Source organism: Anabrus simplex, chromosome 1 (genome assembly GCF_040414725.1).
Source record: "Anabrus simplex isolate iqAnaSimp1 chromosome 1, ASM4041472v1, whole genome shotgun sequence".
NCBI lineage: Eukaryota > Metazoa > Arthropoda > Insecta > Orthoptera > Tettigoniidae > Anabrus > Anabrus simplex.
Genome location: NC_090265.1, coordinates 173,833,960 through 173,855,093, shown reverse-complemented (window position 1 = coordinate 173,855,093; position 21,134 = coordinate 173,833,960). Strand labels below are relative to the sequence as shown.

The 21,134-nt window shown below is 41.3% G+C and overlaps 1 protein-coding gene across 1 annotated transcript in view; it reads right to left on the bottom strand.

Annotated features, from left to right (window-relative positions):
- Positions 1-557: 557 nt before the first annotated feature.
- Positions 558-21,134, bottom strand: part of LOC136863520 (hemolymph lipopolysaccharide-binding protein-like) — a 34,620-nt gene continuing 14,043 nt past the window's right edge. The window contains exons 3-4 of the mRNA XM_067139910.2: positions 12,709-12,969; positions 558-1,084 (exon numbers count right to left, since the gene is read on the bottom strand). Coding sequence (XP_066996011.2) covers positions 927-1,084; positions 12,709-12,969 — 419 coding nt within the window. The 3' untranslated portion in view covers positions 558-926. The remainder of the gene's footprint in view (positions 1,085-12,708; positions 12,970-21,134) is intronic.

The window sequence follows — 21,134 nt, the reverse complement described above, 5'->3', positions numbered from 1 at the left end:
AGGGACGTTTCAAACATAGTCCACGGATTTTAGAGAAAATTAACAGTACAAGAGAAAATAGAAGAAAAATCTTATTTTCCTATAAAACCCCAGTCTATTCAGTGATTTTTAAATCATATGCATATCTAAACCTTTTCCTGCATGAGTATACTCTACATACGAAGTTTGGTCGAGATCTATCCAGCCCTTTTGTCGTGATGTTGGAACGAACCGACAAAAAGGCAAACATTTATTTGCTTTACGTCGCACCGACACAGATAGCTTTTATGGCGTCGATAGGATAGGAAAGGGCTAGGACTGGGAAGGAAGTGGCCTTAGCCTTAATTAAGGTACAGCCCCAGCATTTTCCTGGTGTGGAAATGGGAAACCACGGAAACCATCTTCAGGGCTGCCGACAGTGGGGTTCGAACCCACTATCTACCGGATGCAAGCTCACAGCTGCGCGCTCCCAACCGAACAGGCAAACAGAGACGAAAACTAAAAACCACTGATATGGTATTGAGTTGACCTAAAACGGATGAATATCTGAAGAATTGGCAAAATAAAACGAAATTACAGACAGCGGACCCCCTGTAACTTTATTTATATAGATAAAATGTATCAAAACTCATAACAATATTCATTTCTTAAAGAATAAATACAAATTTGAAAATAATGCGTACATAGAATCCCTTCCTACATATTAAATCAGTTTTGAATAGATTTACAGACACTTTGGAATTCTTTTCTTATAATTGCTCACATTCAATCACATTACAAGGTGTCTACACAGCGTTGCACGTTGTAACCCACTGGTGTATGTAAATAAAGGCTCTAATTAACACCCTCGAAACACTATATTATTACTTCGTAGAGATGTTTGAAACATTCACAGCACAGATATAGGGGTCTTGAGTGACTGAATCCCCGATTCTTTATTATCTGGTTTAATTAACTCCACGTTCACATATAAAACCCAATTTCCACGAACATCCTAAATTCAACAATGTTCCGTCGGGGAACGCTGAGCCACACTCCCATCCTTGTGTAGTTGTAGGGTAACCGTAGTGCCAAATTAAGAATCCAGTGTTGTTAAGGGGTTCATCTGAAACAGAAAACAGAAAGTCATGTTGATTGTAAGGCTTTCACACTTTATGTTCATCATCGATAACTAAGAACCGTACACTAACGTATATTTTCCATACCAATATCGCAAGAGTCCTCAACGCACGGCCTAAGGAGCACAGGTAGAGCTCGTTCGCGTGACCCGTCGGCCATTTTCAGAAAATTAAAAACACAATATCAATGTCACCTACGGGTCAGATACATATATACTACTACCGTGTTTAGAATTGTAAGATGCTCTCCGAATTCACGCGGAAATTTATTCACTCAGTACGTTACATAAAATCATTTTAAAAGGAACTAACTGAGCATTAAGAGCATAAGTCCAGGAGTATTGCCGCCCCATGTGATAACTGTAATTACCGCCCTCCCATTTACACTTTCACATATAATCTGTTTTTGTTTGTTTTGTTTTTGGCAATGAAAATTCTCCATGACAACCAAATGAGTAGGCTACTTACTTACTCTCACAGTGTTTAATCAAGACGTAATTTTCTTATTTCGATTCAAATGCTTATGAATGAACTACCGTTAAGAGTTTTCTGCTACGACAAGAACAATGACAAGAAGAACATCAGCAGCAACAGGAGCAACAACAGTGACAACAACGATCATAAGTACGCTGAGGACGATTATTTTAATTTATTTCTGTTAATATACGTCGACCGAGCGAATTGGCTACCCGTATTGTGTCACATAGCAGTGTACTTGCTATCGAGAGATATTGGGTTAGAACTCCAATGTCGGCAGCCCAGAAAATGGTTTTGAGAGTTTTCCCATTTTTACACTCGACTGCTACTGTACTTTAATTATAGGTTGTGTCGTATTGATGGTCGTTATGAGACCTATCTGTGTCTGTGTGGGAAAAATAGAAAGAAAAATAACAGAACTCTGATACATGTACTTACTGTCGGACTTTTTATTATGGACACTCGAGTTTAGGCTTTAATTACAAACGAATCAATAGGCCTATGGAAATTCGAGTTATACCAATATATTCCTTGTTTAATTCTACATTAGCGTATATAAGACGCATTGTTTTCGACGTTCATTAAATATTTTTTATTTGTGGTTGTAATAAATATTGCCCGGGTTTTTGGCTTCTTCTCTACGAAGCGCTCACTTAGGAATATGTACAAGGAAAACGACTTGTCTGATTCTAATGAAATTTTTATATGTTATAACCACGTGTATTTTTAGTGTAATAAACAAGTTACAACTTTATTCAACCACTCCGAGAAAAGTTCTTATCATTTTTCTAAAGCAACTCTTTCTCAGCCCAGGATAAAGGTACAGCAGCAAACTTGGGCTTATTTTGAAGCACGCAGTCATGGTTATCAGAAACTACGACAACTGCAACCGTACAGTGTGGTACCGAATTTATGAAGAGTAATATTGAAGGGAGGTTTTGTCCACGCCGGACCGTGCGATTAACAGCAGGCCGGGTGGTGAAATTGGGCGCAGTGTTGCCGCGTTCAGTAGTAATCACGCGCGCAACGAACACAGTACACTCGTCCCGGGCAGTTGTGAAACGGAATGCCCGTGACCTTGGTTTGTCCGGAAGTTATTTTCAGTTTTCCTATGTTCTGCATGTTGACCACGTCACTTCAAGATGCCTCCGAGACCGCCGTTATCAGAGGGTGAACTTATAATGATTTTTTTAAATTGATATTTGCTTTACGTCGCACCGACATAGATAGGTCTTATGGCGACGATGGGAGAAGAAAAGCCGATGAATGGGAAGGAAGCGGCCGTGGCCTTAATTAAGGTACAGCCTCAGCATTTGCCTGGTGTGAAATGATAAAGTGACAAGTATCAGTGGGGTTCGAACCCACTATCTCCCGGATGCGAGCTCACAGCTGCGCGTTCGTAACCGCATGGCCAACTCACCCGGTTCGCAATGATTTTGAGTGCTATTTTTTCTTTCAATGTGAGGGGGAAAAAGTAGGGGACAAGAGGTTCCCTGTGTACCAGAAGGTGGCAGATTGTCTTGGATTATCGCTGTCGTCAGTGAAGAGAGTAGGATCCGCTTCAAAGGAGAATGATGGAAATACGTCATCCAGGTCATAATTTTTACACATCGGAAGTGAAGAACGCTTTCTTGACGGTGCAGAACTTTGTTTTATTGGCAAGAAAAGTAGTGGTGATTACCAGAATGAGATGAACTCGACTCATTATGAAGAATGGTTCATGAAAGTCCTGAGTTTATTGCCTCAAAGTTCGGCTGTCGTTATAGATCAAGCTCCATATCATACGAGGGCCGATCCTTCATCTTAAAACCCGAACATGTCATGGCTGAAACGTGAAATTATACATTGGAAAACGTCAAAGAATATTTCACTACCACCTGGAGTTGACGATTATAACAAATTAACTACATCAGAGCTGATTGTCCTTGCCAGGCCTTAGTTTCAAACGCCGGTAAAGAAGCTGGAAGCTTAATCCAATCGAGCTCATTTGGGCTTACGTAAAAGGGAAAATAGCAAAAACAAATATGGCTAACACATTAGAAAATGGTAGAGGTATGGAAGCAATTTACGCTTTATGCCGGGAAGCCTTACGTACCGTGACCCCTGAACTCTGGAAACAATGTATTAAACACGCTAAGAAAATTGAAGACCACTACTGGGAAAAAGATGCACTGACTGCAAATGTGCCTTATTTCGAGTCAGTCATAATCAACATGAATGACAGCAGCACCAGTTCTTCGGAACACAGTGATTTTTCAGACGAAGAAAATTGATAGAATTAAATACCGTAAATATATGTAAATAATAATATAAATAACTCTTGTAAAAATTGTACAGTGTGATATTTCTAAATTAGGAAGTTAACCATTTTTAAACCTGCCGTTGAAGGTCCAAAGCCCTTATGAGAAAAGATGATGGGAAGTGGAATTTATAAGAGGAAATAAAACTAAAGGTTGAAAGTAAACGAAAAGCTGTGTTCGTTGAGCGTGTGAATACTACTGAACGCGGCAACACTGCACCCGATTTCACCACCCGGCCTGCTGTTAATCGCACGGTCCGGCGTGCACAAAACCTCCCTTCAATATTACTCTTCATAAATTCGGTACCACACTGTACGGTTACAGTTGTTGTAGTTTCTGATAACCATGACTGAGTGCTTCAAAATAAGCCCAAGTTTGCTGCTGTACGTTTATCCTAGGCTGAGAAAGAGTTGCTTTAGAAAAATGATAAGAACTTTTTTCAAGGTCGTTGAAAAAAATTGTAACTTGATACATGTGGTTATAACATATAAAAAATTGATGAGAATCAGACAAGTCGTTTTCCTTGTACATATTCCTAAGTAAGCGGTTCCTAGAGAAGAAGCCGAAAACCCGGGCAATATTTATTACAACCACAAAGAAAAAATATTTAATGAACATCGAAAACAATGCGTCTTATATACGCTAACGTAGAATTAAACAAGTAAAATATTGGTATAACTCGAATTTCAATACGCCTATTGATTGGTTTGTAATTAAAGCCTAAACTCGAGTGTCCATAATAAAAAATCCGACAGTAAAGTACAGTATCGTATGAAGATAGGGAAGAAACGAAGGATAACAAAAATGAATGGAATGTGTAACATACTTTATCTATACTAATATATAAAGAGGTAAATTTTGTTTGTATGTAATGGCTAATCTCAGGAACTACTGGAGCGAATCTAAAAATTATTTCCTTAATAGAAAGATACATTACCCCTGAGTGCTATAGGCTATATTTTATTTTCGAAACAATTCAAGGGGGGAGGGGGCGACGTGGGGAGATATAAAAATACTAAGCTAATATACTGTAGGCGAAATATCGAATTTGTCGTACAAGTACGAGACAAAACTCATTTTTATCCCTTGACGCAAAGAACAAAACTCGGTAAGCCCTACGGGCCCAAAAGCCATGTTTTACGGCCCTAAAACCAACCGTTATTGAGATATTGGCACCACACTACCCCTGCTCTAGGAATCGGATAAAGAAAAGAACTGCCGTAACCATGGCAACATCAGCTCCAGTATGCTTACAACAGCGAGATTATCTACAAATATCACAAAAACCTAACATGTTATGGCGTCAAATCCACATGTGCGATACAGTTCGCACCCGCGACCCCACAGGTGTGGAAAAACCGGTAGAAGAGAAGAAGATACTCATTTTAAAATTTTGTATTTGGAATCTCCTTTAAAATAAAAGAACACATATTTTATTTTTCAGAAAATCCACTTAAGGGGTGAGGGTTGAAAAGATGTGAGGAAGGAGTTGAATTCTTTATATGAGGATACATATATCTCAGAAACTGAAGATGTTACAGACGTTAAAATTGGTAGGCCGTACTTGGAATCTCTTTTAAAAGTAAATGAACGCACTTTTCCTTTCAGCGTTCAGTCTGCAAGCCTCTGTGAATTTACTAAACGTCACCACAATCCTCGATTTGCAACTAGTGTTGTGGCCTCATTTAGTTCTATACCTCCTATCTTTAAATCGTTAGAAACCGAGTCTAACCATCGTCGTCTTGGTCTACCTCTACTCCTCTTACCCTCCATAGCAGAGTCCATTATTCTCCTAGGTAACCTATTCTCCTCCATTCGCCTCACATGACCCCACCACCGAAGGCGGTTTATGCGTACAGTTTCATCCATCGAGTTCATTCCTAAATTAGCCTTTATTTCCTCATTCCGAGTACCCTCCTGCCATTGTTCCCACCTGTTTGTACCAGCAATCATTCTTGCTACTTTCATGTCTGTTACTTCTAACTTATGAATAAGATATCCTGAGTCCACCCAGCTTTCGCTCCCGTAAAGCAAAGTTGGTCTGAAAACAGACCGATGTAAAGATAGTTTCGTCTGGGAGCTGACTTCCTTCTTACAGAATACAGTCGATCGCAGCTGCGAGCTCACTGCATTAGCTTTACGGCACCTTGATTCAATCTGACTTACTATATTACCATCCTGGGAGAACACACAACCTAAATACTTGAAATTATCGACCTGTTCTAGCTTTGTATCACCAATCTGACATTCAATTCTGTTGGATTTCTTACCTACTGACATCAATTTAGTCTTCGAGAGGCTAATTTTCATACCATACACATTGCACCTATTTTCTAGTTCCAAGATATTAGACTGTAGGCTTTCGGCACAATCTGCCATTAAGACCAAGTCGTCAGCATAGGCCAAACTGCTTACTACATTTCCACCTAATTGAATCCCTCCCTGCCATTTTATACCTTTCAGCAGATGATCCATGTAAACTACAAACAGCAAAGGTGAAAGATTACAGCCTTGTCTAACCCCTGTAAGTACCCTGAACCAAGAACTCATTCTGCCATCAATTCTCACTGAAGCCCAACTGTCAACATAAATGCCTTTGATTGCTTTTAATAATCTGCCTTTAATTCCATAGTCCCCCAGTATGGCGAACATCTTTTCCCTCGGTATCCTGTCATATGCTTTCTCTAGATCTACGAAACATAAACACAACTGCCTATTCCTCTCGTAGCATTTTTCAATTACCTGGCGCATACTGAAAATATGATCCTGACAGCCTCTCTGTGGTCTGAAACCACACTGGTTTTCATCCAACTTCCTTTCAACGACTGATCGCACCCTCCCTTCCAAGATGCCAGTGAATACTTTGCCTGGTATACTAATCAGTGAGATACCTCGATAGTTGTTGCAATCCTTCCTGTTCCCTTGCTTTTGCAAGTTGAAGAAAAACTAAGGGTGTCATATGGTGTGAAGTATAACTCTATATAATAAATAAGGTCAAGAATTCGGTCAGCTCATTGAACATTTTCAGACGACGTCTTTATAAATGGTTGTTGGAAATTCCATGGTACTCCATTGCATAGTGCATTGAAGAGGATGGAATGGTCTACACTAATTTCGAGTATTACTTCCTAGGTATCTATATATCTTCAGAAAGTGTAATGAATTCCATCGTATTTGCTTAAATAGAATGTATACCTTGTTATTTACATGTGCTATGTATAACTGTATTCATTGACGATATCTTTCAACAGTTTTTGGTTCTGATTTCATTTGAATGGCCACTTTGCATTGAACTGGATGAGAGTCCTTTGCTAGATGTTGCCAGGTTTCAAAGCGTGGATGGACTGACTGGGAGCGTGGATTGACAACAGGATCACCGCCCTCCCGATGGACATTTATGTTTTGAATAATATAATTATTTGTTTTGTTACCCTCATATCTATCAGTACAGTATAACTGTATAAGTTTCACGTTGCGTTAGAGAGTAAACATTAGAATGTAAAATGTAATTGGAAACTTGAAATGATGGCATGTAAGATATTTTATCATTGGAGCACGCTCGTTTAGTTTATATGGAGAATATTTATCTCTGTATATTTATATACACCGAGTTGCCAAAGCTCACGGGAAGGGGTCTCCCATTAGTAAATGTGCCGTATATGACCCCTGAGCGTTGCGGCTAGCCGCGGCGTAGCTGAGCAATGGCTTACAGACACGTCGTGAGTTAATAGACATTAAACGTTTGATGATCATCGGCGCTCGGCCCATGAGTCATAGCATTGCGGAGATTACACGCGAATTAGGGGTTCCGAGGTCAACAGTGTCGAGGGTGGACCTTCAATATCTCGGAAAGGATGTTACCACCCACTTCAACTGCCGTACGGAAAGACCAGAGGTGTTTAACGAACGTACATCACGTCGCCTCCGCAGAACCATACTGGGCGCTCGACGGACTACTGTGAGTCAGATCACCGCCCAGCTGAATGTTGGGAATCAAGAACCCATTTCTACTAGGAATGTAAGGAGGCAACTGCACCTCATAGGCTTCACCAGCCGACGACCAACTCGTGTCCTTTTCCTGACATTTCGACAGAGAGCTCAACAACATGCATAGGCCCATGAACATCGGCAATGGAACATTGAATAGTGGCAGTGTGTAGTATGGTCCGATGAATCGCGAATCTAGTTGTACCGAGCCGATGGACGCGTGAGAGAGTGGCGTATGCCCCATTAAGCTATGGATCCTGCGTGTGTATAAGGTTGTGTCCAGGCGGGAGGTGGCTCAGTTCTCGCCTGCGCGGCGCTCTCATGGTCGCAATTAGGTCCCATCCTTTCAGACTATCTGCATCCCTTTCTGTCCCTAGAGTACCCTGATGGAAATGCCATGTTTCAACAGGACAATGCGCCACGTCACCACTCTGTGGTGGTGGCACGTAGATGGTTGCAGAAGCACTCCAGTGAAATTACGACCATGGATTGGCCCTTCAGATCCCCCAATCGAGCATTTATGGGAAGCTGTTGATGATGGTGTACGCTCCATGAACCCCGCATCAACTACACAAGACCAGTAGTGGGTAGCAGTGCAAGATGCATGGGTCCAGATCCCCCTAAAATGAATTCAACACCTTGTAGAGTCGATGTCTCACCGTACTGCTGCCGTTTGAAGGGCTCGCGGAGGACAACTCGTTATTAACAACGCATTTAAAAAAGAAACACTTTGAAATTGAGAAATGATCGTCTTCCCATCTAACTTAGTAAACACGTCAACAGTACAGATAAAAACATTCCTCTCAAGGTGCATCTCCGTAATTATATTCACACTCAGTGCATATAAGAGTGGATATTGGTATATTTGAGATTATTAGACTCAAAAACTCCTGTTCTTATTTCGCTGAAAATTTCACAATTTCTTCTTATTATTCCGGGGAGGGTTCAGGAGGTGGTTTGAACGAAATCCTAAAGTAGTTTTTTATGATGCGTAATTTCTTTTAATTATCTAGTTAAAGACAGCCAACTTCGCTTGGTTTTTTGTACATCCGTGCGGTTTTTTCTATATAATACAGATGAAGTGCATTAAAAGACAACTCTTCTTGTATTCTTTTTTCGGAGTACATAAATATCTTACATTCTAAGTAATTTCATAAACTACATCCTTATACACTGCGTACGATGTGTTGTTGCCTGGCGCATGCACAAACCGATTTTCTGTTTGCCGACACGGGAGAAATCATCGTTGAGCTAACCATGTGTGGAAAAGGAATTCTTAACTCCGCAATTATGGAACGTTTGAATCTGACTCATATTGACAGTCTACTGTAAGCTAATCTTGCTGGAAATTGTAATCGTTTGAAACAAAATAACAAATCATTTGAGATCAATGGGATTTTCGGTATGAAAACCAATTTTCCTCCTTCTCCGCCGGTTAGGATTACTGCTGTTAATGATCTGTTTGAGTAAGTGTCTGCTTTATAGTCAAAAATTACAGAAAATACTCACAGATGTACTCAAGCAGAAAATTAATGGTTCTGAGATCGCCATATTCCTGCGAGGTGAATCAAAGATGGTATATAAAGTCAACGAGAACACATCACAGCCTTCTGGAGTATATTCTCACTCCAATCCTTCCAGTACACTCTCACACATTTTAATACATTCAGTGACGAAGTCAGCCAATTTGAAGCTCCTCATCTTCCACAGCACCACAGCTACCGACACGCAATCCCTATAGTCTACGATGGGAGTTTCCAGACTACTACCACACACAAACACCAGTGGTATGGAGTAGATAGTTTTGGTTGCAATGTGAAATATACATACACACACGTATATTTGTACATATTATAGTCGGTCAATTGAAATCCCCCATCTCCCACACCTCCTCAAATACCGACACGCAATTACTGTAGTGCACGATGGGAGACTTGAGGCTACTACCACACACAATCACCAGTGGTCTGCGATGGATAGTTGTGGCTGCAAAGTAAAATATACGGACACACACGTACATATTTATACATAGTCAGCCAATTTCAATACCCATATTTCCCACACCACCAAGGCTTCATACACACAACCAATATAGCGTACGATGAGAGACTTAAGGCTACTACCACACACAAACGCCAGCGGTCTGCGGTGGGTATTTGTGCCTCCAAAGTGAAATATACGGACACACACGTCTATTTTTATATAGTCGGTCAATTTCAACCCCCACATCTACCACATCACTATAGCCACCGACACACAACAACTATAGTGCACAATTTAATACTCGAAGCTACTACCGAACACAAACCCCAGTGATTTGCGCGGACAGTTTTGGCTGCAAGTTGAAATATACGAACACACGCGTCTATGTTTATATCTAGTTGGCCACCTTCAAACCCCATATCTACTACACCACATCTACCTACATGCAACCACCATAGTGCACAATGGGGAACTTGAGACTACTTCCACAACCAAACACCAATGGTATGGGTTGGTTTGGTTTTGCTGCAAGAAGAAATATACGGACACACACGTATACAGATTTAATTGCAAAGCCGCTCCAAGAATGGATCGACTTGATGGAAAAATTGTCGCTGAGCGACAGCAGCTTACGCTATATCATTATAGTCCGGTAAGAAATGCTGTATATAGGAGGATGGGAACACACCGCCATGTTTAATAAAGGGCCTTTCTTGGTGGAAGATTCATTCTTATGCCTGTTATATGGAAATAGCTTTCCAACATGCCGTGATCGAGATGTTCTTTCATGTCATATGACCATCTATGATAGGTCTGCCCAGTTTGGAGACTGTAGTTGTGTATTAGATGTGTAAATATTTAAGAAACTGTGAGAAATATAGAACATCAACAGTGGAAGAGCAACTGGGGGTTCCCAACGAGCAAAGGCGAGTCTATGTAATCAATCCTATCCATAGGTCTATATATAAATGTAATTGTATGTGAATATATATGTATTACATCTCCTCCTAAACCTCTGGAGAAAATTCAACCAAATTCGGTACACTGGTGACTTAATATAGGGAGACTAACCTCGTTGGGTAAGACACCACAATCACCCTTAAGAGCGCGGGAGAGGAGCAGGCTTAAGATATAAATATAAATGAAAATATTGTCGAATCCATCCTTTCGGGGTCGCTGAGATGAATAGTGACACTGATGAAAGGTAAGTTCCCCTCCCAGTGCAATTTAGATGTTGTCCACTCAATTCGAAATTAAAGTCATCCATCTGAACAACACGAATTCCGACAAATTGGCATTCTGTCATATCTGTCAAAAATTTGAGAGAAAACAATGCACAGACAAGTAGCAGCGTTCTTGAAATGAAAGAACCTTCTTGCTCAGTAAGGCCCTCGATTGTGTTTGCGTGGAGCCCGCGGGTAACTGCTTCATATTTTCTATTTTCTCTCACTTTTTTAATAGTTGAATCTATGTTTATATGTGACTTAACACGTATCATGTGGCAGTGAATTTTGATGATGACTTAATTTTACGTCGTATCGGCCCACCGGTTATTATCGGTTCGGGTCACCAGTGACCTGACGAATTTCACTTTGGTTGGTCCCTACTATGAAATCCAAAACAATGCTGGTGCACTTGTTTTGTGAGTTATTGTTGAGGAGACATTTCAATGTATTTACCTCTGTAAAATGTTTCCGATTCAACAAGTGCGTGACCCAGAAATGACCCCGGAATTAAAGGTTAGTTTCTCGTTCAATGATCTGTTTTTATGGAAATATGATAATTATTTTCATATTATGCACAGTACCAAAATAATATCACAAAAGACGAGGCTGTACGTAGGGTCATCAGCAGATAATGAAGGCAAATCACCGCCACTGTCATCATTTCGTTCCAAATAACAAAAATTCGCCCGAGATTCAGTGCCGTCCTAAACCTCTTTCATTTCCGTATCACCGATGTATCAGAATTTGAAGGCTACAATGCTAAAAAAAACAAACAAACAGTGAACTTGCTTGTTAATACTATCTATGGACGACGATAATATACATATCAATAACTAATCCAATAAATAAAAATCTGGAGACTTATAGTCGTTTATCTGAGAGCAATATAGAAAGGAATATGTTACACGAGGTGTCAGAAGGGTGGTTCTCCTCGTATTAAACGACAATTTGCCATCTAAAGGCACCGGGCGAGTTGGCCGTGCGCGTAGAGGCGCGCGGCTGTGAGCTTGCATCCGGGAGATCGTGGGTTCGAGCCCCAATCTCGGCAGCCCTGAAGATGGTTTTCCGCGGTTTCCCATTTTCACACCAGGCAAATGCTGGGGCTGTACCTTAATTAAGGCCACGGCCGCTTCCTTCCAACTCCTAGGCCTTTCTTATCCCATCGTCGCCATAAGACATATCTGTGTCGGTGTGACGTAAAGCAAATAGAAAAAAAACATCTAAACGCCGGAATATTGTAGGCTTCGTTCACCATAACCACGCGAGCGATTCCCGTGTAAAAATATAGGTTAGACAACAATCCGAAAACAGGGTGACACGAAACGATATGAATGGAAGGTGCAAAAAAATTCCTTCCAGTCACCGGTGGGCCGATCGAAACTAGCAGTATGCTTCTCTCCTTTACTTCAACAGGAGCACTATGTTGCCATTAGTTCTCGGAAATTTGTAACTAGGACGTAGTTATTTACTCCGCAATTTTGGAAAGCTCGCACCGTCGGTTAAGAGTAACATCCTTCGGGAAACATGGTGACCCGAACCACGATGAACGTGTTAATTGTGTACTTCAGCCTCTTTAGAACGGCAGTAATTTTGCTAGTAAATCTAAGAACTATAGCTTTAAAAGTTACTGATAATTACCTAATACGGTGACGAACTGGCCTCTTTTACGTTGCTCATCAAATCCTAGGAAGAAGTGGGTCTCGTAGTCTGTTCCTACAACTTTGCCCTTGTCCCGTGCCATGATTTTTCTGTAGACTTCTGCTTCTTTCTCTGAGTTGATGATCATAAGATGAGCTCCCTCCTGAGCACATTTGTCCCTCGCCGCCTCCCAAGTCAAAGGAGTGAGGTGCATCTTGTAGAATCCCAAACCGCTGAAAAGTTCGTAGCCTGCAACTGGAGCTGTAAAATTCGTTAAATACATTAAATTATATAAATGAAACCAAAATATCAGTTTGGGATTTTATCATGATTTACAAGTAAAACACATGAAGTCAAGGAGCTTAATCCTGACGAAAAACAGGTTTAAAAGTTTTTCTGCCTGTCAGTGTCAGTTCTTCTCTCAGAATAATAACATTTCTCTTTAAAACCATGCAGTGAATTTTTAAGGTGTCTAGAATAGCGCTGTATAGCTTAAGTTGTAATAATATATTTTACCTGAATGTATTTCCTACCATGAGAATGAGCAAGAAAAAATAAGTGACTGAAATGACCTCGTAGGGTACAACTAAATGGATTTATTCAGCGAATAAAACGCAAAAATCTCAACTAGCAGTGCAAAAATGTCGTTGTTGTTGTTGTTGTTTGAGTCATCAGTCCATAGACTGGTTTGATGCAGCTCTCCATGCCACCCTATCCTGTGCTAACCTTTTCATTTCTACGTAACTATTGCATCCTACATCTGCTCTAATCTGTTTGTCATATTCATACCTTGGTCTACCCCTACCATTCTTGCCACCTACACTTCCTTCAAAAACCAACTGAACAAGTCCTGGGTGTCTTAAGATGTGTCCTATCATTCTATCTCTTCTTCTCGTCAAATTTAGCCAAATCGATCTCCTCTCACCAATTTGATTCAGTATCTCTTCATTCGTGATTCGATCTATCCATCTCACCTTCAGCATTCTTCTGTAACACCACATTTCAAAAGCTTCTATTCTCTTTCTTTCTGAGCTAGTTATCGTCCATGTTTCACTTCCATACAATGCCACGCTCCACAGAAAAGTCTTCAAAAACATCTTTCTAATTCCGATATCAATGTTTGAAGTGAGTAAATTTCTTTTCTTAAGAAAGCTCTTCCTTGCTTGTGCTAGTCTGCATTGTATGTCCTCCTTACTTCTGCCATCGTTGGTTATTTTACTACCCAAGTAACAATATTCATCTACTTCCTTTAAGACTTCGTTTCCTAATCTAATATTTCCTACATCACATGCCTTCGTTCGACTGCACTCCATTACTTTTGTTTTGGACTTATTTATTTTCATCTTGTACTCCTTACCTAAGACTTCATCCATAATGTCACAAACTCAAAATCTGACTTGATGTGGTTTGCTTGAAAACCCACAAAATATAGTAACTAATGTATTTCACTTTAATGGTAGAATATTCAGAATAAATACAAGTCCCCTATTCTTCCTTACTCATTCATAAGTGGCGAAGTTTGTTGTCCTCCGCCCTCTGTTACACTTAATAAAATGTTTTAACATTTCTTTGCTCTATGTTCGTGTGAATATTTCGTGTGAAATTAATTCACGGGACTTCCGTACAGCATTTGATAATTTGTAATTTAAGTAGTAAAAATTCCGTCATATGAAATGAAGTCATCACTTCCGCAGTGAAATGTAACAATAATGTTTAGGACAAGAATATTACGGTTTATTTTTCTGCTTAGAAGGTAAGGGTACTTGGAATCTGCTAATAGGTTATGGAGGTCTGAGTTGATTTCAATGATGATTTTTCGAAAGCTTGCATGAATATCGCCACAATGATGTAATTATTAAAACATTCTCGGAGACTGTCAATATATAAAAAGTAGTGATGATTGAATAGTTTGAGGTTGATGAAGATTATCTATTTTACAGACCGTCAGGATGACATCTTACAGGATTTGACAGCAGGTGGAGAAGAAATTGCTGCATATAATGTAGATATGAAGAATAACGTTGTGATGGTGATCTCCAGTTTGTTATAAGGTGGAACATGCTAGTGTGGATCCAACTGTGACGGAAATCACCCGCTTAGGGTTTCGTCCTCTAGCTACTGCTGCAACCAGTCAGAGATGAGTTGGGCGTGCAAGGCCAGCCCCTCTGCCACCACTACTGTCGCCAGTCGGTAACTTCCGGTGGTGTGAGTAACGACTAGTTAGGTGAACCCAGAGCTTTATAATTCCAGAGAACTCTAGGGGTTTCTCCTCGTCTGAAGCATCTGGTCGGGCTAGCCTATCTAAATACGGCAGGCCAGGAGTGCTTCAGAGGTTCAGTTCCGCCAGTGATTGTGACGGCCCAGTTTGGGTTTAGGTCTGCCAACGACCGAGACAGTTGAGTTCAGTGAATGCCAGTGATGTGGAGTGATTGCTGCGTAGCACGGGAGTGTTTTTGTTAGTGAAGTGACGGTGAATGGGAACGCCAGTATTAGTGCCATTGTCATTATCATTCGTTCAGAATTAGTTAATCCATCCCTAGCTATAACACAGGAATTAGCTGATATCTTGGCGCCCTTGCTTTTCTGAGGGTACACACACTAAGCTTCAATTTTCCGCTTTCTTAGTGGTTACCTGGAAATGATTACTCCTATTTCTTATACATTCAGTTGCAGTTGAAATAAACAGTGATTCCTAACTGCAGAGGAATTACGAAAAAAGCATTTAAATGGGGATCTTCAAATGTTTGAAGTTTACCACTAACGTTGAGCTGTTGCACGCAGGACTGATTGCCCATTATGCTTGTATCTTTGTTACTAGCCCAAGTCAAGGCTTGGAAGAGGAGGCCTCACCCACACATGCTAGAGAGACGTCCATGGTTCCTCCACATGGGTGGTACGGTGGTTCAGGTAAAGTGGGGCTGGTGATTGAGTTGAAGGCTCACTGCGAGTTGCTGGAACCAACACATCACTTTGCTCTACGTAGACTGGACGAGCCGCGGGTTGGGAAAGGGGAGATCCAATCCTAGGGGGAAGTCATGGCTGTGAACTCGGTCATGATAATGCCAAGCGGAGACCATGTGAGTAGGCCTACTGAAGGGGGAACAAACCTGGCTAGGTTCGGGCCAGGGGCGGACCGCTGGATGGACGACTGAGGGGCGTGGTCTCTGCTACGGAGAGCCTGAGTTGCGGGAGTATAATATCTGGCTGTCTGACCCACCACGAATGGTGCGAACGACGCTCAGGACCCCGTAAGGGGCAAAAACTCTATGATTGATTGAAATATGGATGCTTATAAAGAACCAATTTCAAAAACCTCGACATCAAGGGAGGCCATGGAAGCTCCAGTAGAGCAAATCCGGGAGCAAGCCCAAAATGAAAAATGGAGACAGAAGCCCAAATTGGACAGGCTGTCGCTGACTCAAAACAAGAAATGGAAACATAAGCTCAAGTAGAGCAGACTGCTACCACAAGCAAACCAGGAACGTCCGTAGAGACAGAACTGAAGATTTATGCATCGAAAATCGACAGATTTCATATTAACAGACCACCTCGCAATAGTGATATTACAAGGAAAGGAAAAGAGCGAGGAAAGAAGCCAAAATAGCGGGTGGAACTTGGACGGAGAAGAAGCCAAGGAACAGGGATCGGCGAGAGGCTATCCCTCCGACAACACCTAAAAGGACAAGGTCGGGGGATAGTACGCCATCAAGTTCGGCTACAAAACTGCCACCCAAGAAACAGAAAGAAGAGACGGTCAAGTCTTTTTCGGAAAGACTAACTTCATTCAAGGTAGCAATAATACCTAAAACCTTTCCACACGGGAAACTGAAGGAGGAAGACGTGAAGGAACTTTCATCTGCTCTGATAGCGCAAATGGAACCTCTGTCGGACGGATGCCTTCCAGGCTTCCTCGAGTTTCCACGGATGGAAAGTGGAGCAATGGTACTGATCTGTGCAAACCCAGAAACTAAAAGCTGGCTGGAACAGATAGTGTCCAATTGCAACCCTTGGAAAGGGGAGAATTTGAAGACGGCAGAAGCCAAGAAGGTGCTGAATACTACAAAGGTCATCACCAAGTTTCCTCCTCAATTTGAAAAGATGAAGGTTGATGATGTACTTGTTAGGATACATCAGCATGTCACCAAACTTCCGACGAAAGAGTGGAGAGTGCTGAATGCAACAACTACTGAAGACACAGTAAGGACAGTTGTTTCGGCCCTTAATGAAAGAGATTTTGAAGAGCTCAAGAAGAGAGCCTTAAGGCCAAGCTTTGATCTGGGCAGATCAAATTCCAAGTAATTAAGGGAAAAACAAAACCTAGCGTTAGCAAGGATGGTACTAAATATTCTACAGGTCAACATACAACATAAAAAATCAGCCGTGGTAAAATTCGTCATGAAGTTCAAGTCCGAGGCTATCGATGTGGCTCTTATGCAAGAGCAATGGGTAGTTAAGGGTAGAGTAGAGGGACTGTCGGAATCTGGAGGTAAGCTTATGTACGATACTACACCGAATATACCTAGAACTTGTTTACTTGTGAGCAGAGAACTAAAATGCCTTCTGTTGCAGGAACATCGTTCAAAGGACTTAGTGGCGGAAATTTGGGTAGGTCCCAGAGAAATAACCATAGGATCTGCATGCCTCCCATATTACTCAAGTAATCTTCCCCCATCAGAAGAAGTTGAGAACCTAATTTGTAACGCAAAGAGGAATAGCGAACACCTAGTCCTTGGAGCAGATGCAAATTCACACCACACGGCATGGGGCAGCGCGAACTGCAATGCAAGAGGTGAGTCTTTACTAGAGTTATTATTGGAATTGAGTTGACGATACTAAACATAGGAAACACGCCTACATTAATAAGAAAAATCGTAGGGAGGTAATAGACAATGCACTAAGCACTACGCATATTCAATATTAAAGACTGGAATGTGCTGGAGGAACCATCACTGGCAGACCACCAGTACATCCAATTTGTAATAGCTGCGAGTCTGTATGGGACTGAGATGTACAGAGTCCCAAAAAGAACTAATTGGGGTAGATACAGAGAAGTTCTAGGGAAGGCTGTACAAAAAATTCCACGTAACGTGAGAGGACAGTAAGAATTGAATGAGGCAGTGGAACTATTAGAAGAGGCCATTATAGACTCATTTCATGACAGCTGTCCTCTCAAAGAAAAGACACCAAAAAAGTAAGGTGGTGGAACAAAAACTAGCCAAAATGAAAAAAAGAGTTTAGGATGTTGTCTAGAATATCATCTAGAAATGGTATGTGGGACGTATATCATAGGAAACTCACTGAGTATAACCTAGAGATACGAAAAGCAAAAAGAAAATCTTGGAGACTGTTCTGTGAGAAAGTGGAATCAAACACTGAAACAGCAAGGCTCCAGAAGATTCTTAAAGCAACCCATATAAATCAGGTGGGGACACTGGAGAAACCAGATGGGTCATTTACTCAGGCGACGAAGGACACGCTGGAGATGCTAATGGCGTGTCACTTTCCTGAGTCTGAGGAGATGACAGAAGAAGTAAGGTTGGATCAGAGACCGGACCTCGAAGAGCAGACTGGAACTGTGCAAACAGAATAATAAAACACAACGTTGTAAAATGGGCAATCGACACGTTTCACCCTATAAAGGCTCCGATACGTCCGATATTCCGCCAGGAAGGACGGGAGATACTCGTCATTGCCCTGACGGACCGTTTCAGAGATAGTCTAGCTTTAGGGTACGTGCCGAAATCGTGGGCGAAGCAAAAGCGTATTCCTACCTAAACCTGGAAGGGCAAACTATGCCCGAGCCAAAGCATACAAACCATTATGTTTAACCTCCTTCATGCTGAAAGCAATGGAGAAAAGTCTGTATAAATATATCAGAAGAACGGGGCAACCGAACTCAACGTTTCATGAAAATCAGTTTGCATATAGACCTGGCGGATCCACTGAAGTAGCACTCCACCAGTTGGCTTGTAAACTATAGGAAAGCCTAGAATATAAAGAAATTGCACTGGCGCATTTCTAGGTATAGAAGCAGCCTTCAGCAATACAACCTATAATTCTATGATTAAAGAATTGGAAAAGAGCAAGGTGAGTAAAACAGTTGTCAAATGGATTAAATCCATGTTCGACGGAAGAAAGATAAAAGCAACCGTGCTTGAAGAAACGCTGACGCTTAGAGCTACCCGAGGTTGTGCTCAGGGAGGAGTTCTTTCGCCTCTGCTGTGGAGCCTCGTGGTGAACACAATCATAGCTATGCTCAACGAACAGGGTTCCTATACACAAGGATACGCAGATGACCTAGTGATTGTGATACGAGGTAAGGTGATGAATGCTATCCAGGACCTCATGTAAAGATTATTCAACCTTGTGGAGAACTGGTGTCCGGAAGGACAACTGTCAGTCAACCTGAACAAGATAACTCTGGACCCCTTTTTCAAAAAGGAGAAATTTAGAGGGAAAGAGATCACTGAACTCTTTGGGCAAGATATATATATGGAATAACAGGCACTGCACCTAGGTGTAGTGTTAGATAAAAATCTAACCTGGAATCCACATAAAGAAAGGAACATAGCCAGGGCCAAGAACTTGCTGTATGCATGTAAAAGAGCCGTTGGAAAGACATGGGGCCTAAGATCATCAATGATAATGTGGATATACACAATTATCATTAGACCGTTGATGGCCTATGCTGCAATCATCTGGTGACAGAAAGTAAGTCAAGGAAAAGTCGGCAGTAGATTGGATAACTAACAGAGAATGGCATGCATAGCCATAACTGGGGCAATGAAAACTACACCGACAGGAGTCTTGAATACTTTACTGGACCTCCCATCACTATGGAATTTCATAAAAGAACAGGCTAGAATGGGGATGTATAGATTGGACAATCAGAGTGCTGGAATGCACCATGACCCGATCTAGGGCACTGTACAATTAACAGAGTAATAACAGAGGAAGTTCTACACATGTCTTCTGATCATATGATACCAAAGTACAACTTTGAAAAACCGTTTGAGACCCAGACAATGAAAAAAAAAAGACTGGGATATCAGAAAATGGATACTGAAAAACAGATATAGAGTGGTGGGCTGATGGCTCAAAGACTGTGGATCGCACAGGAGGAGGGATTAAAGGGGGAAGACCTGAGAGATCAATTGAGATTAGCCTGTGCAAACACACTACAGTATTTCAAACTGAAATGATATCGATCGCAACGTGTCGTGAAGAAAATCTGAAAATGAACTATAGGAATAAGAACATTTTCATTTTTACAGACAGACAAGAGGCTATTAAGGCACTAGAGGCAGTCCGGATAATATCCAGAATTGTCTGGTATTGCCACTCACTTCTCCTGAAGCTCACAATGTACAACATTGTCAAAATAATATGGGTACCAGGGCATACAGGTATAGAGGGAAATGAAAAGGCAGGTAAACTGGCCAGGAAAGGGACAGAAACACATTCTGTAGGCCAGAACCTGTATGCGGGATTTCTTATGAACAAGTGGACAAGCCCGATACTACATAGGAAAATGGGTTTAAAGAAACAAATGGAAAACTGGAAAAGTACTCCAGGATGCAGGCTTGCAAAGGAACTGATAAAATGAAAAAACAAGAAGCATACTAAAGAACTGTTGAAACTCAGCAGAGAAAATATAAGATGGGTAGTAGGACTGTTGACAGGACACTGCCATCTGCAAAAACACCTACATAGAATTGGTGTAATAAGAGACAACATATGTAGAAAATGCAATGAAGCAGAGGAATCAGCTGAACACATACTTTTCGAATGTGAGGCGCTGGGTAGAATCAGACTCTCCACTCAAAGACTACCAGGTGAAGAGAGAGAAAAAATCCAAGAAGACCTAATAAGAACAATCTGCAGCTTGGTGAAGGGAGCAGGTATATCTAGGTGGGAGTGAAGGAGAAACATGGTAGCAAAAGATCTTAGAGGTCGACACCAATTAGGAACCAATATTTAGAGGTCCCATGAAGTAGAAGAGGAAGAAGAAGAAGAAAGCTTGTACATGGAATATGAGACGGAAGCAGGTGATTGTTATTTGCCAATAATCACAAGATTGCCTGCCATGCAGTATTGGCAGATCTGCAGTGACAGAGTAAAATTGAAACCAATACATTTCCAGGCAGCATTTACTCCAAGGAATTAATCTGGTATTCTTTCTTTGGTGTAGGCTGAGTGAACCTCAGAGCCACGATTCTCTAAAGAATTGGACATATTTTTTCTTAACATTTTCAACTTCCTGACGATGATTCGGACCCACGTTCCTTCGGATGAATCAGTTATGACAAAAATCATACCAAATGTTACACAAAATGCAACTTGCCACGATACACATACTGGTGTCCTCCAGTTTCTTACAAGATGGAGCATCCTAGCCTGAATCCAACCGTGACCGACATCACCGA